The sequence below is a fragment of the Dromiciops gliroides genome, chromosome 3 (genome assembly GCF_019393635.1).
Source record: "Dromiciops gliroides isolate mDroGli1 chromosome 3, mDroGli1.pri, whole genome shotgun sequence".
Taxonomy (NCBI): domain Eukaryota; kingdom Metazoa; phylum Chordata; class Mammalia; order Microbiotheria; family Microbiotheriidae; genus Dromiciops; species Dromiciops gliroides.
Window position 1 is genome coordinate 475,099,431 of NC_057863.1, and position 22,253 is coordinate 475,121,683.

Genomic DNA, 22,253 nt, shown 5'->3' on the forward strand with positions numbered 1-22,253 from the left:
ATAACATGTCTGAAAAGGCCACATTCCCCAGATTCCTTACAAACCAAACTTATTCCCCAATTATACACATCATGCTCTATAGAGCTATAAAACAAAGAAAAAAAGATACTATTTATTTAAATGCTCCCCAGAAATTATTTAAAAACCTACACTTCAGGACAGACCATCAGTATACATATATTTTAAATTTTTAAGATTACTTTTAAAAACAAAATGGGCCAAAATCTGGATATGGTTGAGAAATTATTTTTTTAAATGATTATTAATAATCAATGATTTGGGGAGATATGGAGCTCCATCTCCCCCTCCCTTTTTTACTAATGTCCTTATTTTAAAAGTTCAGTCTCTTGATGGACATTGCTGATATGAGATTGGACTAATTGTTCAGACCCTACCAGGTGGGGTAGCTATTTGTGTTCTACTCAGGTTTGGGTGGGGGAAAATTCTTTGAATAGATTGCCCAAAGTTCAAGTACAGTGCCTCATTGTAATATTCTTTCTCTCATTAAGTGTTATCTTTTTTTTTCCCATTAAGTGTTAACCAATCAGAGTTGAATGATATCCTGGGGAACATCTATTCTTAGAAAGCATATATAAACTGTGAGTTTGAATCATGATTGTCTTTAGTCTAATAGAGACAGCCAAATGACCATCCTTTTATTAAAATGCTTGCATCATTAATAAAAATGATTAAATTACCCAGAAATTATATCTCCCTTGAACCTTTTTAAAAGCCACAAGGCAGGTCCTATGATGAGTAATAACAGATTTTTTTCTCAACTATTCTACTTCATCCTACTTAGTGTATCCAAAGCAGTAAATGAAAGAAGTTTGATTTTAAAGGTTCCTTCATACTCAAGTAATAGAAAATCATCTGAAAAAGAAATATAGCACATGTGTCTAGGCAGAGACAAACATCATCCAGGTATATGATGCCTATAAAAATTACTCTGAGTGAAGGATGTAAGAAAACACTTGCAAGAGCTACTAGCTGATGGCATTATCATCAAGTCCCACATTCCATTAATTTGACAAGTCTTGACAAGGCTGGTGTAAGGGCTGTGATTGATAACCCTTAAATATCCTATTAAAAAATGAGCTATTATAGTTCTTTTTTTTAGTAGGATAATAAGCTCCTTGAAGACAGAGAATGTTTTGTTTTTCTCTTTATATACCCAGAGCCTAGCAATATATTTTTCATACAGTGTTTAATAAATGTTTGAAAGTCTAAATTCTGTCTGTATACATATTTTAAGGTGGGCAGGAAGGGATAACTACTTCAGAACACCCACTATTTGCCCATCAAACAAGATTTATCAACAACAACAAAATCTTCTGAAGGTGAGGAATGAAAAGAGAGCCATAATTGTAAGAAAAGATCATCTTTACAAGTTATTCATGAAATATGACTTTTATATAACATTCATATATAGTTAGAATCAATTTTATATTTCATTTGATCCTCAGAAGCAACTGAAAAAATATTAAAATGTGATTATCCCCATGTTATAGAGATGAGGAAACTGATGGTCCCAAAAAAGGGAAATAATTAAGTCCTAAGTCACAGCATAAATTATAAACCAAATTCTCTTAACTCCAGTTCAGTGTTAAATTTATATTTCTATGTGAAACTTAGTTACAAAATACTAAAAGGGTTATTACCCTTCACTGAAATTGTCACACATCAGAAATTAAGGTGTTTAAAATAAATCTTGATGGTAGGTCCAAATATGTAAAGAATTACTTATTTCTTATTTGCCTCTATTTCCCTTCTATCACACTTTAATTATCAGGTAGCCAATTAATAACACATGTCCTTGTATTTGCCCTTTACAACACTATAAATTAATCTCTTTAGAAAAAGAACTATACTCTCCACCTCCAGGGAGATGTGATAACTCTGAGTCTACATCAAAACATACTTTTTTTCACTTTCTTTGCATTTCTTGCTTTTTAGTCTTTTTTTTTTTTACAAGATGGCTACTACGGAAATGTTTTACATTATTTCACCTGTATAACTGCTATAATGTTGCTTGCCTTCTCAATGTGTGAGGGAGGAAGAGAATTTGGAGCTCAAAAAATGTTTTTAAATGAATGCTAAAAAAATAAATGTCTTTTTTGTTGTTGTTGTTGTTAAAGAAAGGAACCAAAAATTTTCATTTGAATTTGCATCATACCATTTTTCTCTTGCTTCTTTTCTTCCTGACTATTTCTCATGTTCCTTCAATGGATTAATATCTTATCCTCCATTATATGTGGCCATTCCTCAAGGTTCAATTCCAGGCCATCTTCTCTTCTCTCTATATACTTTCTCCCTTGGTAACTACTTTAATTAGCCTAACTTCAATGATTATCTCTGTGGAGAACTTCCCAAATGCCTGCTGGCTCAATGGGCATCACAAACTCAGTATATCCAAAACAGAAATTACATTTCCCTTAAATCCATGCATGTTCAAACTTTCATTATTTCTGCTGACAGAACTACCATCCTTTCAATCACCAAATTCACGGGGCAGCTAGGTGGCACAGTGGATAGAGCACTGGCCTGGAGTCAGGAATACCTGAGTTCAAATCCAGCCTCAGACACTTAACATTTACTAGCTGTGTGACCCTGGGCAAGTCACTTAACCCCAATTGCCTCACTTAAAAAAAAAAAAGAATATCAATCACCAAATTCACAACCATGGATCTTCCATTTCCCTTCAATTGCATGTCCCATGAAGGTAGCCAGGTGGTAGAGTGCACTGGGCTTAGAAATCAGGATGATTCATCTTCATGAGTTCAAATCTGGCCCCAGATACTTACTAGCTGTGTGACCCTGGGCAAGTCACTTCCCTGTTTGCCTCAGTTCTTCATCTGTAAAATGGGCTGGAGGAGGAAATGGCAAACCACTCCAGTATCTTTGCCAAGAAAACTCCAAAATGAGATCATGAAGAGTCAGACACAACTCAACAACACATGTCCTTTGAGTTGATCAGTGAGTATAAATTGATTCTTAGAAAAATTCCAAACATTAAAGATATGATGAGAAAACATCTGGGAAATGAAGCAATGGTCACAATACCAGCACAGCTTTGCTACAGAAGACGTTCTTTTTTGAAGGTTATTAATAGCAGATCTGGGGAATATGGTAAATACAATACTTTAGCAAAGTGTGAAAAGTAACTCACACCATTCTTGGGGAAAAAATGGAGAGATATGAACTACCATAGAAAACAATTAAATAAATTTAGAAATGGTTAAATGACTTGACTCAAGAACAGTCATTAGTGGTTCTATGTCAACTTAAAAGGACCTGGACTATTTAACATTTTTATCAAAGACTTGGAAAAGACCTTAAAATTATCTGCTCCTTCATTTAAGAGCAAACTGAGGCTCAGGGAGATTGTGACTTGCCTCTGGTCACATGGCTAATAAGTATTAGAGGTAGGATTCAAACACCATTCTCCCAACTTCCATACCAGTACTTCTCCACTGTACAATGCTACTGCATATCTCATCCCTACTTGGCTACAAGGCAATTTGCTGTTTCCTTCAACTGAGTACAGTTGAATAGTAACAGATACAATGTCTACTTCACTTAATCTCTCTGAGCCCTAGGCAACTCTCTAACATCATCTACAAAGTTATAGATGGACTACAAGCTGCCTTCAAACCAAAGAAATAATAAATCCATGGAAACAATGACATATCATAGTTATTTGTGTACTTCTCTTATGCTTACCATGCTAGCATATATACTCTTTAAAGGCAGGGACTATGTCTAGCTATCTTTATATTCCCTGCATAACTTAAGAACAGTACTTTGTATATATTGTGGTTGCTGTTGTTCAGTCATGTCTGACTCTCTGTGATACCACTGGGGTTTTCTTGGCAGAGATTACTGGAGTGATTTGTCATTTCCTTCTCCCTTTCATTGTACAGATGAGGAATGGAAGGCAACCAAGGTTGACTTGCTCAGAGTCACTGAGGCTAGATTTGAAAAACCTTGAATTGGTACTTAAAGTGCTCCACAAAATGGCTTACACCTAGCTTTCCAGTTTTATTTCATTCTACTGTTCATACACCCTTCATTTTAGTCTAACTAGCAGGTTTCCCACATTCCACTGAACATCCCTTTTACCTCTGTATAAGAGTACTCCAATATTCAGAATACATAGCCTCTCTCAAAGAATACCTAGTTTCCTTCACACACTTCAACTCAGGTACCATCTACTATACAAAGCTGACTCTAATGTCCCTGCACCCTATTTGGAGCACTCTCTTTCAAAAGTACTTTGTCTTTACTTTTGTATGTGTTAGAGCTACTAAGGAGAATATAAATTCCTTGAGTGGCAGGAACTGCTGCATAGTATTCTGCAGAAGTTAAGCATCTTGATAAATGTTTGCTGAATTAAATTAACTCTAGTTCTAACTAAGAAGAAAAAGTACAGACAAATCAAATCAAATCATCAGTAATATTAGGAACAAGATGATAAAGAAAATGAAACCAAACAATTATTTCTTTAAATAAGGGACAAGAGGAGATGTACCTTATTTCAGCAGAGTATATATGTTCAAATTTACATACTTCTGCCTACATTAACTACAATAAATTAAACTCAGGACTTACATTGGTGATATAGGGTTCAATAGCTTGAGCTGTCCTCTTCAGTAAAGCTTTGGCCAGGTCAAATGCTTGTTTGTTTAAATTCTGAAAAAATATAACAAACACCACTTAATCATTTAACATAAAAATTAATAAGCAGGTCAGTCGTTTTTCAGTCATGCATGTCCGACTCTGTGCCCCATTTGGGGTTTCCTCGACAAAGATACTGGAGTGATTTAACATTCCCTTCTCCAGTTCATTTTACAGATGAGGGAACTGAGGGCAAACAGGGTGAAGGTGTGTGACCCTTGGCCAGGGACCATGTAACTAGTAAGTGTCTGAAGCCTGATTTGAATTAATACAGATGAGTCTTCCTGATTCTAAGCCCAGTGCTCTATCCATTGTGCCACTTCGCTGCCCCATGTGTAGATTAGGAGTTGAACTGAATTGCTGATATGAAATTTATGAAACAAACATAATGAGATAGTTACTTCAAAGACAAAGATAAAGCAAAATAACATACTTTGTGACACTTCTCTACCACTGTACTTTTATGCAAAGCTCCTTGAGAAACAGACTCATAAAGTCTTCCTATCCCCAGCATTTATTACATTGCCATGTATTTCACAGACATTTATTGTTTGTACAATTGTTGAACTCCTCCCCATAATAATTATTCGGGTGATACTAAAGAGTTTCCAGAGCCCTTTTACGTATATCCCTTCATCTGACGCTCAATGTCAATTTCATGAATGAAAATAGACTAAGAAAATTACTTGTCCAAGTCCAAAAAGCCATCATCAGTGTCCATCGGTGGAATAAAAAACTTTGGTTTTCTGACTCCTATTTTAATAAACTTTGCACAAATTTATACTATCTTATTTATTCACACAACCTGAATTCCTGTATAAAAATAGCCAGATCCTTTACTCATCTATACTCTTTCTCCTTCTTTATGATTCCTCCATTCCTAGAAACAAAATTTGCTTCTTCTTTTTTTTTTTTTAAGTGAGGCAATTGGGGGTTAAGTGACTTGCCCAGGGTCACACAGCTAGTAAGTGTGTGTTAAGTCTCTGAGGGCCGGATTTGAACTCAGGTACTCCTGACTCCAGGGCCGGTGCTCTATCCACTGCACCACCTAGCTGCCCCTAAAATCTGCTTCTTTTTAACCCTCCTAGTCCTAGAACCTAATACTAAGAAACTAGAGACAGAAAAGAAACATATATTTAGAATTCATCAGGACCTTGAAGTCATCTAGTCTCTCCAAAAGTAAAGATTAAACTCTGGTTTAGTCCTAAAAAAAAGGAGACAACCCTCAGAAGAGGAATGTTCTTGAAATACCATGGTTAAATAGCAAACCCAGAGGAACTGCCTTCATGTTGGAGTGGGTGTTAAATCTACAAATTTTATTTTTAAAAAACTATGTTACATAGAAGTCCAAGTCTTTATTACAGATATATAGGGATTCTTAGAAAGACTCTTCCCTGCAAACTTCCCCTCCTCCTCCAAAAAGTTTCCTTTTCTCCTTCTTAATTGTTTCACCCCTCTTATATACTGTTTTTATATATGACTCATAAGTAACTTTGACTCTCAGGTTCTGAAGCAATTCTCTGAGACCAGAAGTTACAGAAAGGGTACAGAAAGGTATGAAGTGGTAGAGATAGTTTTCTCATCCAAGAGGTTCCCTATATTAATGAACACCATATAACCTACCTTTAAAACTGTTTCATTATTAAACTATAATACATGTAAGGACTAAATAAGGCAAAATGATAAAGTTTCAAAACCACAAAAAGTGTTGAAAATATAATTTATATGTTGTTTCTTACTGAGATGCCAAGATAATTCAATGAAAAATTAGGTATATTTAGGTAAATAAACACATACTAAATTTTTTGTTACTATTCTAATTATTATTCAAGGAATATTAAAAGGATAATACTTCCATAAAATTATAAATGTTAATACTTGTAAACAAAATTAATTTATATGGTACTATGTCATTTTTAAAAATATTAGATTCTGGGCACAAATGTGGTTAAGTATTAAAATTATTTATATTCATACCTTCACTATAAACTCCTTGAGAGCAGAAATATCTATCTTTGTAAACCCCACACTTAACACAATGCTTTCATCATAGTCTAGGATTAACAAATGTTTGTTAATTTGAATGAATAATATATTCCAATTTACCTTGTGGGCAGGCACCAGATTTACTAAAACTGTATCCAAAAGCTCCTGAGAAACAGTATCTCCCTCACAAATAATAGAGCTCATCAGATCCACCATGTGCATATGAACTTTTTGATTGTGACCATTGCTAAAATTAGAGAAAGAGATTTAATATTTTTAGTGAATTATGACAACAAATAACAATTTAATCACAAGAGTCCTGACCAGCATTGTACTTTATTAAACAACAAAACAATATAGTAGGCTGTAAGGTTTTTATATCCTTCTTGTATTTTGAATTATCATAGCAGTTAATTTCTTATCAATTTATATTAATTATAACCAAATATTCTATATAACAATTTGAAAATTTAGTAGGAAGGTAAATTGTTGTGACAAAATTCAGTCTAGCAAATAATTTATTATAATAATAATAATTTTTAAAATACCTTCAGCTCTCAACTAACCACACTAATGGAAAATGGTCGATAATTTAAAATATTAAATAATCCAAAATTATTACATTGGCTTTAGAATGCATATACATTTTCTAATGAGTTTTACTGCAAACTTATACTCCATTTAACACGTAACTATTATTTACTATGAAGTGGGATTCAGTCTTGGAGGGAGGAACACCTGGATTCTATTCAGAAAGTTTTTAAGGACTAAAGTTACTAAAAACAAATACCAAATGAACTTGGTCATTGGCAGCCTCAATTCTAAAACTTATCATTTGGATCCCAAGGCTATCATTATAATAAAGTTGCAATATTTTAAAACAGATACTTATCCCCAAGCAAACAGGACAGACTAAAAGAACCAGGGAATCACAGGAGTATATAGAATCCACCTACATTCTTCCACAGGGTACTTAATTAGCTCCTCATTTGCTTTCTTTAATCATCATCTTCTACCACAACTACCACTACCATGTCAAAGTTCTTGACCTATTAACTAACTCTGATGATCCTCCACTAAATTTACTAACATAAGTTTTCCTTTAATTACACACTATTTAGAGCACTAAAACAAATTTGCAACTCTCCCATACCTATTATGTTTTATCAACAGTTGAACAATTTACCTACTACCTTATTATCCTAAATTACTTAAACATAAAACCTGCAGAATTTCTGACTTTTAAAACTTGTTTTCAATCTGAAATATAGCATCCAACTAAACTAATAAAAATCATATCCTGAGATAACGAATGACATCAAATAAAATTAACTTACTTTATGACTGAAAATAACGTTCTATAAAGTTGTGTGAAAATTTCATTGCTATCTTCTAATTCAAAGCATATGTTATAGGACTTGACCCAAGCAATGTTCTAAAATTGAAAAGAAACATGAAGAGAAAAATTTAACTATAAAGATCTACTGAGAAAAAGTTTTTAGCAATAAAAGTGAAAGATATGAAATATAACTCACCTCAAGTAAATAAAAATATCTATTGAATTGTGGACTTTTTGTATCTTCTAATCCTTTCAGTTGTCTTGTTATAAACATAAATATATCCTTTAAAAAATAACATGAATGACAGTTCAGTTAATAACATACTGAATGAAAAACCAAGTCCTGGTATTCACTTTTTATACATATAGCACAAAGATAAGTAAAAAATCAGAGCTATGACACAATAAATGGCAAGGCATCAGAACTTAAGCAGAGACAAGAATAAGAAATTCACTTTTATATGAAAATTCTTAACATTATTACAATGCAAAGAAGATTTAATTGTGCATTCATGTAAGAAATGTTATAAATGTGGGAAAGAAAGTCACCTGACCCATCAATTTATACAAAATCAGAGAATTCATACTTGAAAGAAAGTCATAAAAGTAAAAAAAAGGTGGGAAGGCTGTTATAAAGATTAATAACATCAGAGAATTAAACCTGGAGGACTATAGAAATGTAATCAATTTGAGAGACTTCAAATACAGTTTATAAATTTTATATTCGTTATGTATATCATGTCCCTCCTCCCAACCCCTTATCCCCCTACCTACCTCCACATTTTGGTTGTGCCACGGTGCTATGCTTTCTGCCCTCCTCTACTTTCTCTTTATGATATTTCTCCTGTTGCTTCTTATCTCCCATGGGAGATACTGCACATAATCATATATTGCCAAATCTTGTCATGTCTCTTTCCACACCTCCCTTTTATTATTCCCTCAGGCCCTCATTACCTCTCACATCCATGACTGTATTGACCATCTAACTGATGCCTCTCCAATTCATCTTTCACAGATACAACAGTGATTTTTCCTAAATGAGAATCTGACCATATGACTCCCTTTTCCATAAGCCAGTTATGCTTTATTACTTCTAGATAATGTATCAGTTCTTTTGTTTGGCTTTTAAATCTCACAAGTGGGGCCCCAACCTATCCTTCCAATTTCATTATACATGACTTCTTCACTGGATTGTACTGTCTAGCAAAACTGGCCATTCCTCGGTTCCTCTCCATCTCTGTGCCTTTCCATTAGCCATGCTCCATGCCGGAAATGCACATCCCACTAACCTCCACCTCATAAAGCCCTTTATTTTGTTTAATTCATATTAATCTCACATCTGACACCGTACATTGATAAGTTATCTAACCTCTCTATTCTTCAATTTCCTCATCTGTAGAATGAGAATGATAATTCTATAGTACCCAATTTACAAGTAGATCCCCCTTGACTTGTCAAATGTACAAGCATTTATTAAGCACTTGTTTAAATGTGTTAGACACTGTGCTAAGTGCCAGGAATATTAAAAAAGGGGAAAAGACAGTCTCTGTTCTCAAGAAGCTCACAACCAAATGGCATTGACAGCACGCAAACAACTATGCACAAAACAAGTTATTTACAGGATAAACCAGAGGTAATTTCAAAGAGAAACCACTAATAGTAGTGAGGACAAGTAAAGGCTTCTTGTAGAAGAATATGTTATATGGATTTTAGCTAAGTCTTGAAGGAAGCCAGGGAAACCAGAACATGGAGAAAAGGAAGGAGAGGATTCTAGGATGGGAAGCAGATCATGAAAAAACAGAGTCAAGAGAGTATTTCTTTTCCAAGGAACAGAAAGGAGGCTGGTATTGATAGTAGAGTAAATGGGGGAAAGTAAAACAGACGACTAGAAAGGTAAGAAGGAAGCAGATTATGAAGGAATTTAAAAGCCAAGTGAGGTTTTTTTTTTGAGGATTGGGAATTCATGGGCATGTTGGTAAGAAGGAAGAAAGGAAGGAAATGAGCACTTATTAAACATTTACTATGTACCAAGTTGTACACTGTGCTAAGGCACTTCACAATGTGATCTCATCTGATCTTCACTGGAAGGTAGGTGCTATTATGCTCATTTTACAGTTGAGAAAACCTAGGCAAATAGAGGCTAAGTGACTTGCCCAAGATCACACAAGTCATGCTGACATTAGGTCCAGTGCTCTATCCACTGTACCACCTTGCTTTCTCTATTTGTAGGCAGTAAGGAAGTACCAATAGGCAGGGAGAAACAAAGATAAGTGGGAGAATAGGGTGGCAGAGGGGACAATCTGCTGAAGACGACAGGATGGAATGGGATCACTTATGCAGGCAGAGGCATATGCCTTGGCATGGAAAAGGACCAACATACTGTGTGATGTAAGGGTGAAGGCAGAGATAGTGACAGAAGGCACCTAAGCAATATGAGTTGAGGGGAGAAGAGGGAGCTCTCAGCAAATGGCCTCGATTTTTTTCTTCAGGAAAATGAGGCAAGGTCCTTAACTGAGTGGGTGTGAGGAGAAGCTATCAAAGGTTTGAGAAGGAATGAAAAGGCTTGGAAAAGACCCTCTAGTGACTGTGAATTGATTAGGAGGTATAAAGGACTGCAGGGCCACAGTGAGGATCCAGTTGAGATTATTTGACATCAATTTGCAGGGGAGATCTAGTCAATATGGTTTTGTGATTATTCTCTAGTTTCATTCAGCAGCACATGAATGGGAGTAAAGGCAGTGGATGGGGGGGGAATAAACCAAGGTTAAATTTTGGTGGAGTTAAAACCAGCAATAGGGAAGTAACATAAGAGAAGAGGACAGCATGGAGCTGAACTGGTTAACCAAGGGATCAAAATGGGAAATGGAGAAAAGTGTAGTCATTGCAGGGGTGATGGTCTGGGAAAGAATTAAGGGATGAAAGGATTGGAGGGTGACAATAAGAACAAAAATAGGGTTAGGTGTTAAAGCAAAGGCAAAGATAGAATGACAAAAGATAAATCTGATAAGAGAATCTCAGTTCACAAATGAAGAAATGGAACATCTGTGAAACTCAAAAAAGACAACATGCTTTCACATCTTGAAGTGTTTTATAAATGTCAGTTATTCCCCTTAGTTTTCACAAAGTTCTTTTTTCCTCATTTTATTTCTAACTAGGCTATCAAAACCTTTGATTCTTTTTGACAATATTATTTGATCATTTAAACCCAACTGTCTTCTCCATTTTTCAGGAATTGTCTCTCCATATAGCTTTAATTTATCTCTAAAAAACATTTCTTTATTCTATAATAGTTTTTAATTTTTCATAAAATTCTCAATTATTTCTTGTAAAACCTATTTGGATATTTCAACTTTTTCTTAAATAATCAATAAAGGGAACAAAATATAAAACATGTCTATTATGTGCAAGGCACTGTACTAAGCACAAAGGATGAAGAGATTAAATGTAGTCCTTTGTCAGAAGCTCACATTCTAATGACACCAAAAAATGTCTTTAAAAAAACTCAATCACAAAAAAAACAAACCAAAAAAAAAAACCTCAATCATGTTGGTATTTTATATAAAGACATTCAAATTTCAAATAATGAACATAACTTCAAAATACAGGGGTGGAAGTAGAAGGGGATTATCTTCAAGAGGTTCAATCTCAAAGAAAAAGCCATTGAAATAAGAAAGAATTCTGGGAGAAATTAAAATCTTACACTTCATACAACAATAATATTTTTTAATATTTTATTTTCCCAATTCCATGTAAAAACAATTTTTAACTTTTTTTTTTTAATTCTGAGTTCCAAATTCTTTCCTTCCCTCCTGCCCTCACTGAAAAGGCAATTTCATATGTTATACATTTCAGGCAAAACACTTTACCATATTAGTTATGTTGTGAAAGAAAACACAGAACAAAAAGAAATAAAGTTTTTAAAAGTATATTTTGATCTGCATTCATATTCCATCAGTTCTTTCTCTGAAAGTGGATAGCATTTTCCATCATAAGTCCTACAGAAATTATCTTGGATCACTGTATTGCTGAGAATAGCTAAGTTATTCACAGTTAATCACTATATAATATTGCTGTTACTGTGTATAAACTTCTGGTTCTGTTCATTTCATTTTGCATCAGTTTATGTAAGACTTTACAGGTTTTTCTGAAAGCGCTCTACTTATCATTTTTTATAACATAATTTTCTATCACAATCATATACCACAACTTGTTCCGCCATTCTCCAATTGCTGGGCACCCCTCACCTCCAATTTCCAATGATTCGCCTCTATAAAAAGCTGCTATAAATATTTTTGTACATATAGGTTCTTTCTCCTTTTTATCTCTTTAGGATACAGACCTAATAGTGGTATTCCTAGGTCAAAGGGTATGCGCGGTTTCATAGTCCTTTGGGCAATTTTCCCACATCCCCTCTTACAGTTGTCATTTTCTTTTTCTGTCATTAGCCAATCTGATAGGTACGGGGTAGTATCTCAGAGTTGTTTAATTTGCATTTCTCTAATCAATAGTGATTTAGAGCATTTTATATGACTTGTAATGATTGGAATGATGCCACCTACTGGAGACTTGCTATGGGAAAGCTCTGCCATGAGGAAAATGCCTCAGAGGGCAAGGCCATGTGGCTTTTCCTTGGCATCAGGAAATGATGTTTGCTCATGGGTGCTGCCTATCAAGGCTACCAGCCAATCAACTTGAGGAGCCTCCTATTTTCTGGGAGTAGACAGGAAGGAGGAAAGAGAGCCTGAGCAGAGAGCTCTCGCTTTTTTTGGGGTTCCTGACTTGATAGTGGTGGTGGCGGCAGAGGACTTCACAGGAAATTAAGGAAAGATTAGGAATGGCAGGCTGTTGGAAATTCTGTTCTCAATCTTTTTTCTTTCTATTTTTCAATAAACCCTTAAAAACCTAAACTTCGTTTTATCAGTGATTTTAGTCAGTTTCCCCCCAAAACTGGACGGAACAGATTAGAATCCACATTTAGAATCTTAAATTACACAGATACAGATAGCTTTGATTATTTTATCTCAAAATTGCCTGTTCATATTTTTTTGACCATTTAATCAACTAAGGAATGGCTTGAATTTCTATATAAATTTGACTCAGTTCTCTTATATATTTGAGAAATTAGGTCACAATAAATTTCTAAAGGATACATGATGACTATATAAATGGTCATATCGTAAAAAAAAAAAGAGTAAAATAGAAAGATACCCTTTATAACTCAGGATAAGAGGAGAGTTTTTAACCACAACAAAGAATGGAAAGGGGTAGAGGAAATAAATGGACGTTTCTGATTACACAAACTGGCAAGTGTTTATACAAGGAAAGGCAATGCAGTTAGAATTAGAAGGGGGGGGGGATCTTCAAAACAAATTTATATAATAAAGGTCTGATATTCAAGATATGCAAATATATAAAAGAAAGAGTCATTCCCCGATAGATAATCAAAGGATACTAACAGGCAGCTCTTAAGGGGGAAAAATGAAAACCATCAAGAGCCATATAAAAATGCTCCAAAACAAAAATCATTTAAAGAAATGCAAATAAGAACAATTCTAATGTTCTACCTCACACTTATTAGATTGGCAAAGATGACAAAAAAAAAATGAAATGACAATCGTTGGAGAGACTATAAGACTAAAGCACTGATATTTTTAGCTATTAATTAATACAATAACTCTAGAAAGTCATCTGGAGTCATACTTCTAAAATTATTAAATTGTAAATAGCTTATTTTGGGGGTGAGGGGCAAGACAATGAGGGTTAAATGACTTGCCCAGGGTCACACAACTAGTAAGTGTCAAGTGTCTAAGGCCACCTTTGAACTCAGGTCCTCCCGAATCCAGGATCAGTGCTTTATCCACTGTGCTACCTAGCTACCCTGTAAATAACTTTTGACCCAACGATAAATACCACTACTGGGCATATACCCCAAAAAGATAAAACAAAGGACACATTAAAAAATTTATAGCAGGGCAGCTAGGTGGCACAGTGGATCGAGCACTGGCCCTGGAGTCAAGAGGACCTGAGTTCAAATTTGGGCTCAGACACTTAACACTTACTAGCTGTGTGACCCTGGGCAAGTCACTTAACCCCAACTGCCTCACCAAAAAACAAAACAAAACAAATCAAGACAAAAATTTATAACATCAATTATTGTTGTAGGAAACAACCAGAAACAAGTAGGTACCCATTAAAAAATTGTAGCAAATAAATGTAACAGAATTATTGAGCTGTAAAAGATGATAAAAGAAATGTATTCAGAAAAACCTGAGAAAGATTATATGAACTAATGTAGAGCAAAAGCAAGAAAAACCAGGATAACTATTTATGGAATGACTACAACATTGTAAGAGAAAACAATTTTTAGATTTAGAAACTCTGACTAATTAGACATAGAAATAGGTATACAGAAGATACATATATGACTATTACAGTAAAAACATTTGCTTGACTATACTTTTGTTAACAAGAGAGAACTTTATTTAAGTGATTAAAAAGAGCATCAATCAAATATTTTTAAAATACAAAGAACAGAGCAGAAGAAAGCTTAGATGGAGCTACAGACAAGTAGGGAAATATATCATCATGTTATATTTTTATTTACACACATGTATATTTTTCAAATGAGGTAACATGTTATAGTGGGTTGAGAGCCAGCCTTGGGGTCAGAAGTTCCACCTCTGACACATAAGGGCTAATGGGAGTAAGCAAACTGCTTATCCTTTTAGTGCTCTAGACCAGTGGTATCAAACTCAAATGGAAACAGTGACACTAAACCATAAAGATCCCTGGGATAACACATTAACTTACAAAACCACTTATTAACATTATCTTTGTTCTATTGTATTTGATTTTATTCTTGCTAAATATTTCCAATAAATTTTTATAAGGTTCAAGTTGTACTCAGGAGTGTACCACCACAATCTGGCCACCATAAGACAGTTCTGATCTAGACAAAGATTATGAATTGTAAAGAAGGTATTGATCTGTCTTGGTAGAGGGAGTTTCCTATACCAATGAAATTACAGGTCCAAGTCCTTAGTCTTTTATCTCTAAAATACAAGCTAACAGATCCATGCATGGTTTCAATAATCTCCATTTTTCTGGTCACCTTTGCATACAGAAATGTTCACATTTGTTGATTTTCTATTTCATAATAAAAAAATTTAAGAGGTAACTGCCAGTGAGTTACAGAAGTAACCACACCATACTAACATAAGTTTTATCTTTATGGTTCAAAAGGCTTCTCAAAGAATGAAATCTCAAAATTATGAGTTTAAAGAGAAAAGAACAAGAGGCTTTCATAAGCATAACAGCACTCTAAGAAATATATAATTCTTAGTTCCTACTTTGATAGTTATTGTCACACCTTAAATAAAAACATCAAGTAATAAGTAGAACCAGGAAAACACTGCACACAGTAACAGCAACACTGTATGATGATCAGCTGTGAACAGACTTAGTTCTTCTCAACAATACAATGATCTAAGATAATTCCAAAGGACTCATGGTAGAAAAATGTTCTCCACATCCAGAAAAGAACTGTGGGATCTGAATGAAGATTGAACCATACTATTTTTACTTTTTGTGTTGTTGCTTGTTAATCTTTTTCAAGGTTTTTCCCTTTTGTTCTGATTCTTCTTTCACAACATGACTAATGTGGAAATATGCTTAATGTGATTGTATATATATATAACCTAAATCAGATTTCTTGCAATTTTGGGAAGGGGGAGGAAGAAAATTTTGAACTCAAAGTCTGATAAAAATTAATTTCGAAAACTATCTTTACATGTAACTAGAAAAAAAAATACTATTAATTTTTTTTTAAAAAAACCTCAAGGCCAAAAACTGATTAGTTCTACTAATGCTGACTTTATTTTTTTAATTAAAAGGTTCAACTAAACTTCTAACATGAAAGACCTCACCTATGACAAGCTACAACATGGGATCAATTTGGGAATGAAGTTTTAAAATACATCATACTTGCCTTCAAGTTTGTCTGGTGAAGTATAAGGTGCTTCAGGAGCATAATTCCTAAAAATATCAGCAAGACAACATGCCACCTAGCAAGCGAACGTCTTTATCAGGATCTTGAGGAAAAAAATCTGAAGCAAGGTGTAAAGCAAGTTTTAGGTACAGCTCCTTTCTTCTTCAGAATCCTGTCCATATCCATGAAAGTTTTTACAACCATCTACACACAAAAAAAAATCTGAATCAAATAAGAAAGTTTCTTTTCATGTAAAATACAGTTTAGCTAAGAAACATTGATTACATTTTTTATAAAAATACTGAAAGAACAATATAGAAGAATTATTCAATGACTGAATAAATTTTCAGGAAGTTCTTTCAAATGCATTAACAAAATTCGGATTGTTCAAAAGATTAAGATTCATGCATTGGTTACTGAGGAAAGAACTCATATCATTGTATACATCTGGATTAAAGGGTTTTTGCTTTGTTTTTGGTTTGTGAATACTGAGCATACTCCAAAACATATAACTATTATTTGTACCTTAATATCTTTACTCCTTAAATAACGGGAGGGAAAATAATGCACTATAAAAGAAATGTAATATAATGTTCTAGTTTCCCATTTGGACTGTCAAGTCCAAAAAAAAAGAAGAAGAAGAAAGAAGAAAAATGAAGTCTATGGTGCTAATTTTTTTAAAAAGGACCAAAGACGGATTTAAAGAAATTTATAGGTGATAGATCTATGTTGGAAAGAGGTTATGTATGCCCAGAGTACATTCTCTTTGTCATAAAGGGCGACTACCATACCACCTCACTGATGGAGATAACACACTGGTTTATACAGCCCATCGCTTTGCCCAATATAACATACAGGGTGTTATGCAGCAGAGAAAAGGGAATCGAAATCCTACACAAAAGTGTATTTCTCTCTAGAATCACCTCACAATAAAGCATATGAATTAGAAACCACAAGATATGTTAGTATGGGTATAAGGATACTGAATCTAATCTAATCCTTTAATAATTATTTACAATAACCTAAATCAAAAACATTGTTAGGCATAATATCTTAGTGTATATTCATCACTCAACCAGCATTTAGTAAATGTCTATGTGTAAGGCACAATGCTACTCACTAGGTATACAAAGAAGGAAAATACATTCCATTCTCAAGAGTCTACAATTTAACACAGAAGAATCAAGAGAAACCTCCTAAGGAACTTTATATTCAAATAATCTATCTATCTATCTATATCTAGTTAAAAAGAAAGGGTCCCCCAAGTGGCTTCCACTAGTGTGTGCTACAAATGCAAACCAGAATATTAATCAGGTCATTTTTCATTTACGGTCATCAAACTCTTAAGTATATATGCAAGGCTGGTATAATGTAGAGAGCTGGCCTTGGTCCAGAAGACCTAGGTTCAAGCCCTGCTTCAGTCACATACAAATATGTAACCACAGGAAAGTCATTATAATCTCTATGCTCTAAGGCAATTCTCTAAGGAATAATTAAGAGGAAATTGTCAATCTTTATCAAAGAAAGAAACTTCCACATTGAAGTTTCCTACACCAATGAATTAAGGTCCAGAATAAAGACAAAGTACAATATCAAGATGTATACACTAGCTAGTTCATGATTGAGCAGAAGTACCTAAACTTGTACTAGGTGTATCCATCCTACTTCAGGTTGTTCTTTCAGATGAAAAGTAGTTTGGCTGCTTAGAGAATCATCAGGAGAGCACCCAGGTAGTTCCAAGATAGTAGCATGGGACTTAAATAATAGACAATGGCATGAATAATAAGTCAACCTTCAAGCCTGGCACCTTACTGAAAGAGAGTGATGATATACATATGATTATATACCAACTTGAAATAACACTCTACAACAAAAATTTTAAAGAGTTTAGACAAGGTGAAACATACTTGTTTCATATCTTAAAAAAATACAAATTTATGTTTTTTCTCTAAATGGCTAGTTTAAATGGAAAATTAACAAAATAAATAGGCTATATTACAAGTCAGTCTTTCCTATGTAGATGGATCTATGATCTCAACAGGAAATCACCCCTAAAAAATGGCAAAGATCACAATCCTATCCATGCCTTTTTTTTTTTGGCGGGGGCAATGGGGGTTAAGTGCCTTGCCCAGGGTCACACAGCTAGTAAGTGTCAAGTGTCTGAGGCCGGATTTGAACTCAGGTACTCCTGAGTCCAGGGCCAGTGCTTTTATCCACTGCGCCACCTAAGTGCCCCTTTCCATGCCTTTTATTCTGTAACATTACCATCCCACAGGCTTTAATATCTATATAGCAAGAAAGCATATATTAAGTACTGAGCCTTGGTCATTGTAAACTGTCCACATCCTGGGAAACAACAAAGCTTGATCATAGGATCGAAGATTTTGAGTTGGGAGAGGCTTTAAACATTTTTCTGTCCAACTCTCTCATTTTACAGAAAAGGCAACTGAGAGGGCCAAAAAAGTAAATCAAAGGTAATTCTCTTTTTCAATGGCATCCCAAGGGTTCAATATTGCCTTCTTTCCATCATCTGCGAAATCTTTATTTTTGTACCATAAACCTTCAAGCAACTATCCTGCTTGATCTTCCTACTGTACCCAATGTAGCTTTAAAATCCTTTTTACTGAATAGCATTCATCAGTCCAGCTACTGTACTTCGTTCTCAGCTTAGACACTGCTGATATCGTTCTTATAAGAATGTGCTACTTTATATTCATCCTCAGTTACCTATCCTACTTCCATACTGGGTTTACTGACTGGATATCTAGAAGGGATCATGGAGGTCATCAAGTTCAACATCCTCATTTTATAGGTGAAGAAATCAGATCTAGAAAGATTAAATGACTTCTTCCTGACGCCAAGCCCAGTGCTCTTCTATATGAATCTCTTTAAAATATAAGAATTAGGTTCCTGGACTGTTGCATCAGTCGCTTTATAGGTCTCCATTTTCTTCTTAATAAAACCATATGTACTTCTATAATCAGAATTTTGTTTCTTGAAAGCATCCCCTAATCTATTTAATCTGACCTGCAATATCTAATCTTAGAGCATGAAATCCTACCTATCCTTTCTCTCTGAATTCCAGAACTCTATCCAATCAGAGCCTAGGGAACAGGGGCATCAAATGCTATCTGGCATTTCCCTATCTGACCAAACTCTACAACCAGCATGGTCACTTACTCTTGAGGTTCCTGTCCTGTCTACTCACCTCGTCAAATCAAGTACAAAACAACAATAATCACCCTCCTTCACTTCACTCTGAAGAATAAAATTACCAGGAAGCAAATCAAGGAATTTCTCAGCTGCTTTTACTTTTAGAAGAGTTTCAATGGACTGGATTTGTGTTAATATAAAGAAAATGTAAATTACCAAAATGTATACAAACGAATTTCATTATTAACTCTATTTAGATAACAATTTTAGAAATGCCTCTCTAACATACACAGATTAAATTAAATAGGTTAGCACATTAAATCTGCTCAATGCTTTCTTACTTGATTAAAAAGACCACCTGCTGCTAGTTGCCATTATGCATACACAATGTATGCAAATCTACAATACATATTCGAGTCACTTTTGGTTATAAAAATATGCCATGTAGACATCAGAGACTGCGCTTAACTTTTCAAAATCAATGTTTTCAGCCATGTTTTCAGGAAGCAAATTTCAAGTGTTAGAGATAATGATAGAGACTATCATAAGAGACTCTAAATTGATTGCCAATCAAATTTTAAATGAAAAATTACTCTAGAAATGTGATGATGACAGCAATGGTTGGTGGTAGTAGTGGTCATTGTCATAGTAGGCACAGTAGTGGTGGTAAGCATTCCTATAGTGCTTTAATGTTTACAAAGCATACATATATTATTTCATTTGATCCTCACAACTACCTAGTAAGTAGGTAGTATTATCATTCCCATTTTACAGATGGGGAAACTGAGGCTGAGAGAGGTTAAAAGACATACCTAGAGTCATATAGTTAGGAAGCAACTGAGGCAGTACTCAAAGTCAGGTCTTCCTGACTTCGAGCCAGTCTCAAATCCACTGTGCCACCTAGCTGCCTCAACATTATACAAGAATACTTCATATCCCTATCGTTTTGGTGCTTGGAACACTGCTTTACATATATGAGATGCTTAAATAAACAGCTACTAAGAGAGGTAATGAATCAACAAGAATTAAGTATTGACCATATGTCAAGCTCTGTACTAAGCATTGGAGATATAAATACAAAACAGCCTGCCTTGAAAGAGCTTACATTTTAAAGGAGTAGACATGTATATATAGGTAGTTTCAAGATGTATACACATACTAATCAAATAGAAGATAACTGCAGAAGGGAAAGCCCTAACACCCTGTGAGGCAGGACCAGGAAAGATCTCCAACAGTAGTTGGCATCTTAACTCAGTATAAAGGAAACCAGGAATTCCAGGATGGAGGTGGGGACGGGACAAGAGGACAGCCAGTGAAACGGAAGAAAGATAGACAATGGAGCATCATGCAGAATAACAAGTAGAACAAAGCTCCTGAATTGTAGAAAGCATGGAAGATAATATGTGAGTAAGTCAACTGGAAAGGTAGGAAAAGGTCACATTTCAAATGCCAAACAGAGTTTATAGTTTATACTAGAGGTACAGGTAGCCACTGGAGTTTGACATGGTCAGAGTTATACTTTAGGACACTTTTGACAACTATGTAGAGGACAAACTAGAGTGAAGAGAGACAAGAGGTAGAAAGATCAAAAAGAAAGCTACTGCAATAGTTCAAGTAAGAGGTGATATGGACCTCAACTAGTGTGGTAGCTGTGTGAGTGGAAAGGGGGAGGCATATCCAAGAAGGGTTGTGGAGATCTGACAATTGCACGTGTGAAGAAAGGAGCTGAGGATGAAAGAAAGAGTGAGAACCTGGACTACTCGAAGGATGGTAGTGACCTCAATAATAGGGAAGTTTGGAAAAGGGGTGAATTTTTGGAAAGATAATGATTTCTGTTTGGGGCATCCTGAGTTTGAGGTATCTAACATATCCAGTTCAATGTGTAACAGGTAGTTCTTGATACAGGACTTGAGTTCAGAAGAGAAACTGGGGCTGGATATATAGATATGGTAGCCATGTACACAGAAGTGGTAAATAAGTCCATGTTGCTTAGGAGGGTCAACAAGAGGCTGGAGTCAATAAAAGCTGTCATTCAAGTCCTCCATCCTCCATACTGGCCAACTCCTCAGTGCTCTCAGCAACTTTCTGAAACAGAGCAAGTACTAATCTACACTGGTAGGGAGAATCTGCCCACAGAGAATTCTTTACACCAATGACATCACAGGTCAATCCAAAAAAATCCAAAGCAAAAAATAAACGTGGTTTTTAATATAGCCAGATAGTACTAACCTTTAACCGTCTCACCATCTCCTCTTTAGATATTTTGTCTGAGATCTCTTTGACTCCAGGAAGGATAAGTAATTTTTCCATCATTGGCCCTTGGTCTTTGAATGAGCCATGACTGAAATATTTCAACCCCTAAAACAAGAAAAACAAATTAAAGTACGTTTATATATTCACACATAAATTATTAACTAGATGATACAGGACAAAGAATATCAATATAGACATATCCCCCACATAATCTTGTCCTATAAGTCCTGAACATTAATAACATTAAGGTATTATAGCCATATCCCACCACACCCCCATTGTAAATTCATTATTTCCCCAGCTCCTGAATAGAAAAACTCCTGCTCCTACACCCACCCCCTACCCTTATCCCTCCCCCTCCCCTTGTTATGTTTACAGTCATAGTTTCATGAAACAAATTAACAGGGAATAATATGCCTATAAAATACTCTCAAGGAAAACACAATAAAAAACAAATTAAAGTTACAGCTATTGCCTAAGTTATAAAAACTTGCCTAAATTAATTTGAAATTTGTTACTGATACAATGAGGTGCATAAAAATTAATCTACAAGAATGGCTAAGGAAGTAGGAATACATGAATGTAATAGAATATTACTATGCTATAAGAAATAATTAATATGATAAATACAAAGAAGTATGGGAAGACTTAAAATGAACTGTTGCAAAGTGAAGTAGAACCAGGAAAATAATATGCACAATGACTATAAACAATGAAAATGGAAAACAAAAACAAAACGACTGAAACTGAAGACTGCAAAAATTATAATGACCAAGTTTGGCCCCAAAGAAGAGATATGAAAAAGTATTTCATCCCCAGCCCTACCCTTGTTGCAGATGTGGGGCGACACTGAATATA

The 22,253-nt window shown here is 34.8% G+C and overlaps 1 protein-coding gene across 1 annotated transcript in view; it reads right to left on the reverse strand.

Annotated features, from left to right (window-relative positions):
- The window catches only part of PDS5B (PDS5 cohesin associated factor B), a 171,207-nt gene extending 149,707 nt beyond the window's left edge, over positions 1–21,500 (reverse strand). Inside the window, 10 exon segments of the mRNA XM_043995123.1 lie at positions 4,612–4,692; positions 6,784–6,910; positions 8,001–8,098; positions 8,199–8,285; positions 15,979–16,065; positions 16,067–16,148; positions 16,150–16,193; positions 21,372–21,431; positions 21,433–21,462; positions 21,464–21,500. Of these exon segments, the coding sequence (XP_043851058.1) occupies positions 4,612–4,692; positions 6,784–6,910; positions 8,001–8,098; positions 8,199–8,285; positions 15,979–16,065; positions 16,067–16,148; positions 16,150–16,193; positions 21,372–21,431; positions 21,433–21,462; positions 21,464–21,481 (714 nt within the window). The 5' untranslated portion in view covers positions 21,482–21,500.
- Positions 21,501–22,253: the final 753 nt, after the last annotated feature.